This window comes from Macadamia integrifolia, chromosome 7 (genome assembly GCF_013358625.1).
Source record: "Macadamia integrifolia cultivar HAES 741 chromosome 7, SCU_Mint_v3, whole genome shotgun sequence".
Lineage (NCBI taxonomy): Eukaryota > Viridiplantae > Streptophyta > Magnoliopsida > Proteales > Proteaceae > Macadamia > Macadamia integrifolia.
Genome location: NC_056563.1, coordinates 29,707,782 through 29,715,686, shown reverse-complemented (window position 1 = coordinate 29,715,686; position 7,905 = coordinate 29,707,782). Strand labels below are relative to the sequence as shown.

General features: G+C 38.3%; 1 protein-coding gene across 1 annotated transcript; it reads left to right on the top strand.

Annotated features, from left to right (window-relative positions):
- The first annotated feature begins 958 nt into the window (after window positions 1-958).
- LOC122084891 (cytochrome P450 71AU50-like) lies at window positions 959-7,588 on the top strand. The gene is made up of 3 exons (XM_042653311.1): window positions 959-1,327; window positions 1,789-1,980; window positions 6,728-7,588. The coding sequence occupies exons 1-3, from the start codon at window positions 959-961 to the stop codon at window positions 7,586-7,588; spliced, it is 1,422 nt and encodes a 473-aa protein (XP_042509245.1).
- Window positions 7,589-7,905: the final 317 nt, after the last annotated feature.

The following is a 7,905-nucleotide window of genomic DNA, read 5'->3' as shown; positions in this document are numbered from 1 at the left end:
AGCTCCACAGAGCTCCCTTTCCTCGTTCCACTACTAGAAGTAAGAATATTCTTGATTTGATACATTCTGACACTTAGGAAGCAGATGTTGATTTTTTGGGTGGCTCAAGGTATTTTATCTCTTTTATTGATGATTATTCCAGAAAATTTTGGGTTTATGTCCTTAAAAGGAAGAGTGAAGCTTTTGTTTCGTTTAAGAAATTTAAAGCTTTGGTGGAAAATCAAAAGAAAACAAATAAGTGTCTAAGAACCGATAATGGTGAAGAATACACTTTGCAAGAATTCAAAAATTTTTACACTGAGCATGACATTCAGAGACACTTCACAGTTTTGAGAACTCCACAACAAAATGGAGTGGCTGAGCGTATGAACCGTATGCTTATGGATCGTCCTAAGGGTATGTTGAGTTGTGCTAGCTTGGAGCAGCATTTTTGGGCTGAAGTTGTATGTGCAGCTTGTTACGTGGTAAACTGTTCCCCAACAACTACTCTAAATGGTAAAATTCCTGAAGAGGTATGGTTGGGAAAACATGTTGACTATTCGTTTCTCTGTACCTTTGGTTGTGATGTTTATATATGGATTCCTAAAGAGTTAAGGACTAAGCTTGATGTGAGGTCCAAAAACTATTTTTTTCTTGGCTATGCAAAAGGAGTAGAGGTGTACATGTTGTGGGATCTTACCACCCACAAACTGATCGTTAGCCGAGATGTTGTTGTCAATGAAGATTCGTCGCAAAAAAACAAAGAATAGCCAAGTTCTAACTTGCCACAAATAATTGAACTTGAATCTCTCAAAGAAGTTCAAAATCAACCTATTGAAGAACAATTAACCGATATTAATGAAATTGGTGGAGATGAACCTGATGAGGAGCATACAGAAGAACCAGGTGCAAAAACTCAAGGTGACCAAGGATGCCCAGGAGAGCTAAACAACATCCCAGTTGGCTTAGAGATTATATCATGACTTACGCATATATCATTGAAGAGCGTGAACCTTGTACATATCAGGAGGCCTGTGAATCCAGCGAAGCTCCCCAGTGGAGAGCATCTATGGAAGAGGAGATGGAGGCTCTACATAAAAATAAAACTTGGGATCTGGTAAATTTACCCAAGGGGCGGAAAGCTATTGGTTGCAGACAGGTTTACAAGCTGAAAATAGACACTAATGAGAATGTTGAAAGATACAAATCCCGATTAGTGGTGAAAGGCTATGCTCAAAAGTCAGGTATTGATTTCAACGAAATATTTTCTCCAGTTGTTCATTTGATGACTATTCGTACTGTGTTAAGTATGGCAGTTGTACTTGACTTAGAGCTTGAGCAGTTGCAGGTTAAAACTGCCTTTTAGCACTGAAATCCTGATGAAGAGATTTATATGACTCAGCCCAAAGGATTTATTGAAGAAAATAAGAAGGATTTATTTTGTCGGTTGAACAAATCACTTTATGGCTTGAAGTAGGCACCAAGATGCAGGTACAAGCGATTTGATTCTTTCATTATGAGCTTGGGGTTCAAAAGATGTGAAGTAGACCATTGTACCTATGTTCGCAATCATGGTAATGGTGGCTTAATTATCTTATTATTGTATGTTGATAACATGCTAGTTGCAGGTACCAGCATAGATGGTATTGTGGAACCAAAAGCTCATTTAGCAAGGGAATTTGATATGAAAGATTTGGGTGCCATAAATCATATTCTTGGGATACTGTACTCAAAGATCTTGAAAATAGGAAGATCTGGATAACTCAAAAGAGTTATGTTGAAAATATTCTGCATCGCTTCAATATGCAGAATGCTAAACTAGTTAATACCCCACTTCCTATTGGCTGCAAGTTGTCTTCGGAACAAAGTCCTTGCACAGAAGTGGAGAAGACAAAGATGTCTCAAGTACCATATGCATCAGCGGTAGGAAGCTTTGTGTTTTTCATGGTGTGCACCAAACCAAACATTGCACAAGCAGTGGGAGCAATCAGTAAATACATGGTAAAGTTGGGTTGAGATCATTGGACTGTTGTGAAGTCAATTCTTCATTACTTGAAGGGTACTTCAGACATGGCTATCTGTTGTAGTAGCCAAAATTTATAGTTGGCTGGTTTTGTGGATGCAGATTTTGCAAGAAGCCATGATAGACAAAGATCTACCACTGTATTATTTTTCTCTTTAGCCAGTGGTGCAATAAGTTTGATGTCCTGATTACAATCTGTGTACATTGCACGGAGGCTGAGTACATTGCAGCTACAGATGCATGTAAAGAAGGTATCTAGTTGAAGAGGTTGCTTGATGAACTGAGAATCAAGCAGAAGGTGATAACTGTTCATTGCAATAGTCAGAGTGCATTACACTTGGCTGTAAATCCAATGTTTCACTCTAGAACTAATCACATTGATGTAAGATATCATTTTGTTTGAGATGGGTTGGAAGATGGAGTAATCTCTCTGTAGAAGATTCACACCAACGACAACGTTGCAGATATTTTGAAGAAGCCTGTTGCGAGGGAGAAGTTCATTTGGTGCAAAACTTCTCTTGGGCTTGTGGTTACCTGATCGAAGGTGACGGTTTGGGCAATTCGGAGCTATGAAGACTATTTTCAAAATTAGTCTTCCAGTGAGAGAATGTGAAGTAAATTGGTGTCGGCAACACCAAGACAAACCACTCATCCACCATGCACTGTAGTGCATTTAATGTTGAAGTGAATAGTGTAAACAAAAATAACCCTATTCACTCCACTATTCACTTTGGCATTAATAAGATAAAATACAAAAACTTCTTCTCACCTTGTCGGCAGTGGAATTCAAAGAAGGAAAAAAGAAGAGAGGGGGCACCGACCATGGTCGGCATCGTCCCCCGTCGAGTTTGAAGAAATTGAAAGTCTGAGGCGGCTATGGCATCGACCACGACACTGACCACGTACTTAAAACATGGTGTATAGTACCTTCCCCTCTTCTATAAATAGGGAAAAAGTGAAAGGTTTTTGGCACACTGCACTCAACTCAAAGCAAAGCAAGTGAACAAAGAACTGGAGCTTGAGATTTTCTCTTTAGGTGTTCTTGTGTTTGGGTGTGGGATCACTTGTAGGGAAATGCCAGTGTATAACTTTTCTGTATATGTTCTCTTTTGGGGATTGGTGAGGGTTCTACTGTGAGTGAGTTCCCTTGTTGGGTGGGTCCCATGTACAGTGTTGTAGGTGTGAAGTGTGTGGGTTGTAATTTTTACCTGTGTTAGTAAAGTGAGCTCTGTGATATTACCTCGTGGATGTAGGCAACCGTGTCGAACCAAGTAAATCTTGTGTCTCTACATCTTTTACTTTTCCATGTTTGTCTTTATTACACGCTTCGGTTCTGTATGTACTGATCAATGTGGGATGTATTTAAGCAAGAGTTCGAAGGGTCCAGATTGAATAGTGAATCTGATAAAAGACAATGTGTCAGTGATAAAGCTAGGATGAGAGGTATTTATATTAATATAAATTATTATATGATGCATCTTCTTCCAATATATATATATATATATATAATAAATTGCTTTTCAAAAAGCAATGACAAGTGAGATTTTTTTTTTTTTAGCAAATAGACAAGAGATAGATTGATTATATTATATAAACTTTTTAAAACAAGAAATGTATTGTATTAAACAGTAACCCATATATAAAAACCAATAGAAAACTTAGAAAAAGAATCATATTATTTAACTTATAAAATTATTAAAAAAATAAAACTAAAGTCCAATAAGGCAATTTAATCGGATGTATGGATATGGATACATAATCAAATATTTTATTATCAGCAGATAGCTAAATGAATCGGATAATAACCAAATTCAGGTGAGTAGTCCAGGAATCCTGAAAATGAAAGTGTTTCTTGGTTCTAGGTTGAGGAGGTAGATTGGAAAGGAAAATGTGATTATGGTCAGGTCTGTAAGAAGAAATTTTTGAAAGAGAGAGACAGAAGGGAACAAAGAGAACTACAAGGGAGAGGCAAAGACTTTGTCCAAAGCTTCCTTAATAAGATTTGGTGGCTTCTGTTTCTGGACCATATGAAATGGTTGCAATGGATTTTAATCCCATTGAGATTGAGGGATGAGATCAAAGCTTCCGGAGAGTACTGAGACATGATCACAAAAAGAGGATCAACAGGTGCTTCGTTGTATTGGTTGCATGGTGGAGAAGTAGGTTTGGAAACTTTCTTCCGAGGAGGGCAAGATCAGAATGTATGGTTGATCTTACCACAGTTGAGACAAAGGGAGAACAGTTCATATTAGAACTTAACAGAGACTAATTCATCGGAGGGTCTATGGATCCTTGAAGAAAGACAAACAGCTCGATTTTTTTGGAAAGAAATCTTCTCTCTCGCCACACCAGGAGGGAGCCCCAAAGCATTAAATTTAAGGTTCAAGTCAAGAACCTGGTCAACACAAGAGACAACACCTTTAATGGAGTCGGGGTTGAAGCAGTCAAGAGGGATCTTGGAGACTTGCATCCAAAGAGGGACGAACTCAAGTTCACTGGCAAAGTTCTCAGTATCCAACTCGAATAAACTAAGCTGGAGTAGGGTTTCAGCAAACCACCATGGAGACAAAGAGACGATCTTGTTCTTTTATTCCTCAAAGGAAAACTCAACGAAGAAGAAACCTCTATCAAAGCAAACAACCAAAACAGCCCCCATCGAAGACCATAAAGAAGCAAGAAAATTGCACAGCTGATCTCTACCAGGCTTGGGGTAGCCAATAAAGGCGCCGAAAAGAAAAAAAGAGAAGTGGTGTGTGTAGGGTTTGGTGAGTGGATCCACGGGTGGAGATCCAAGCACAGGATTACACCAGAAGGATCTAACCAGGGAGTAACACAATTTAGGTTTACTAGGGAGAGGCAATGTAGAATTAGCAGAGACTTGTACTGAGGAATCAATAAAGCGAAGGGGTGGGTGTGAGGGAAAAGGAGAAGAAGGTCTATGGTCCATCGATGATAAAGGTTGGAGAGGTGATAACGAAAATGGGAGGGTAAAACGGCAATGGTGAAAGTGATGTGTAGATAATAGAAGGAGGGGAAAGGGCAGTACATGAAACAGTAAAAACACCAGACGAGAGTAAAAGAGAAAACTCAATTGAAGCGGGAGGATGGATAACTAGAAGTTTCATCGCTCTCTAACGCAGCCACACGGTGAGCACAACAAGTCTTCCACTTGTTTCATCAGTGGATTCAAAGGCAATGATTTTGTGCACTAGGAATGGTAATATTTCATGGTGTTTTCGTCAAAGATGGCCTTTTACAAAAGATATTTAAACCGAATGTCATGGAGAATTACTCATATTTATTGTGAAGCAAACCCGATTGCTGATGGTTAGCAAAGTATGCGGCTGCAACGAGATCTTCAACGACTTGGTCTGTGCCTGCTCGGTTTTTCTCTAGAGAATATCAGTTGGGATGCTCAAGATCATGTGAGGTACAGATTTAATTGACATTTTATTTTTATCTCTTTTGTTGTTATGTTGATTTAGGTTGTTAGTCTGTTGATGGACATGCCGAAGGTGGACTATAGCCTGAATTTCTTTTTCTTCTTTTGTTCTCCCGTATTGCATTCATTCATTATTAATATTATTCTTTGCTGACCTTTAGCAAAAAACACGTTGTGTAGTTGTGGTGGAAAATTATACGATTAATTCTATTTTGCTCATGAGGTTTTGAGTTATTATAATTTATTCTGTGCACTAAGCTAATTTCTTGCTTTCTAATTCACAATCGTCTCATCTGTTCTCTGGCATAAGTACTGCATCATGCTTCTATAAGCTCCCAAATCATGCTTCCACCTCTCATATTCCTAATATATTTGTTTTACTCTCATGGTAGCATTATTACTGTTTAATGTTTTCTTAATGTCTTGTTATCAAGGCAGCATTCTTTAATTTTTTTTTGATTTCGTAATCATACTTGTTCTTTTTTATAAATCTAAATTGGCATCCCATGGTGGACATGATGATCCTTCATGGATTTGTATTCCTGATTCACATGGTACATGTCACTATAACATTTGTGAGTCCCTATTCAAGTAAAACTTCCCAATTTCTTGAGTTTTAAACTGAGATTGCAAATCTGATTTGAGGAATGGTCATCAGACTTGGTGCTTGATTGGTTCTTGCTTTCAAATTTGACTTTTGGCATTGATTCCTTGGGGTCCTATTGTCAATAAAATTTATAAAATCTTCAGATATGGCTTCTAATTTCGATTTCAGAAGCAGATTTATATTCTGTTAATTTCAAATTTTTTAATATGGACTTCGACCAAGAGGGTCAGATGGTCTGGTCTTTTCACACACTCATGTAAAAGGGCATAGGGGATGTGACCAGGTAAGTGATCTTTATCCCAACTTGTATTTGAACTTTGTAATAATAAAAGCTATCTAGTCACATGATCATTTGGCCTAAACACATGAGCGTGCAAAATTATCACCTCATCTCTTGTGAAATTAAAAATCCCAATCATGGTGATGCCCTTGTGCACCCTCTCATTGGCCCTGCCTTATACTCTTGTAGGGGCCATGGACCAGACAATGCTCTCATGCCCTTTAAACTTTTATGAAGTTAAAAGAATGTCATTTCACTATCTTAAGGGAATCCAATAGCATTGGTATATTTAATTACTTCGCTATTTTGGGTTGCCATCTCAATATTGCCTGGGCAAAATTGGAAAGAAAGGCAACCAAAAACAGCAAATTGTTAATCATTGTATATATTAATTAGGGATTGGATCGACGCATGAAGGAAGTTAGCAAACTCATTGACGAGTTTTTGGAGAAGATCATTGATGAGCACATAAACAAATCTAAAGGCCATGAAGATAACCAGAAGGACTTCATTGATATGATGTTGTCTTTGATGGTGGAATCAAAAAATATGAATATTGCAAAAGAAGAACAGCACTACATGATCGATCGGACTAATATAAAAGCAATCATTTTAGACATGATTTTGGCTGCAAGAGACACATCTGCTGTCACAATTGAATGGGCCCTCTCAAAACTCTTAAGGCATCCTAAGATGATGGAAAAGCTCCAGGAGGAGTTGAGGAATAAAGTTGGCATAGATCGGTTAGTGGAGAAAGAGGATTTAGTTAAGCTGGAGTACTTGGACATGGTGGTGAAGGAAACCATAAGGCTTCATCATGTTGCCCCATTACTAGCTCCCCATGAGTCCTTAGAAGATATAACAATCAATGGATACTATATACCCAAGAAGTCTCGTCTGTATATAAATGTTTGGGCAATTCAAAGGGACCAAAATATGTGGTCAACTTATGATGATGTTGAAAATTTCTTGCTTGAAAGATTCATGGGAACTGGTATTGACACCCGAGGACGTAGCTTCCAACTTATCCCATTTGGATCATCAGGTCGTAGAATATGCCTTGGTATACATTTGGGTCTAACATTTGTGAAACTAGTACTTGGACAATTGGTACATGGTTTTAACTGGGAGTTGCCCAATGCCATGTCAGTTGACAACTTGGACATGACTAAGAAGTTTGGCCTAGTTGCTTCAAGAGCCAACCATCTACTTGTTGCTCCGAGTTATCGCCTTTGCCTTTCTGGCAACAATTTGTAAGGAGAGTAGTTCTACTTTATCCCCATCTTTGTGGGGGTAGTTATATGATTATGGGAGTCTTTTACCTTTCTGGTCCAACTCCTCTGCTTCCATCACAGATCTCAGAAAATTTCCCATTCGGGTCGCCACCAAAATAGGTCGGATCGGATCAATCTTCAAAATGGGTCAAGAATTCGAGACAAACTTAACAAGTAGGTTAATAAATGGGTGGTTTGATAACTGAGTAATAGTACTCCCAATTGTAAGCTTATTTATAGCTGAATTATCTAATGAACTCAAGTCTTTGAATCCCTTACATATATAGTCTTAGAAACAAC

What these genes read in the sequence shown, in the direction of transcription:
- LOC122084891 (XM_042653311.1), top strand. Translation starts at nt 959, where the DNA reads ATGACTTACGCATATATCATTGAAGAGCGTGAACCTTGTACATATCAG. An exon ending in TAGAGCTTGAGCAGTTGCAG is followed by an intron (nt 1,328 to 1,788) that starts GTTAAAACTGCC and finishes TTCAATATGCAG; the next exon opens with AATGCTAAACTAGTTAATAC. An exon ending in GAGCAATCAGTAAATACATG is followed by an intron (nt 1,981 to 6,727) that starts GTAAAGTTGGGT and finishes TATATTAATTAG; the next exon opens with GGATTGGATCGACGCATGAA.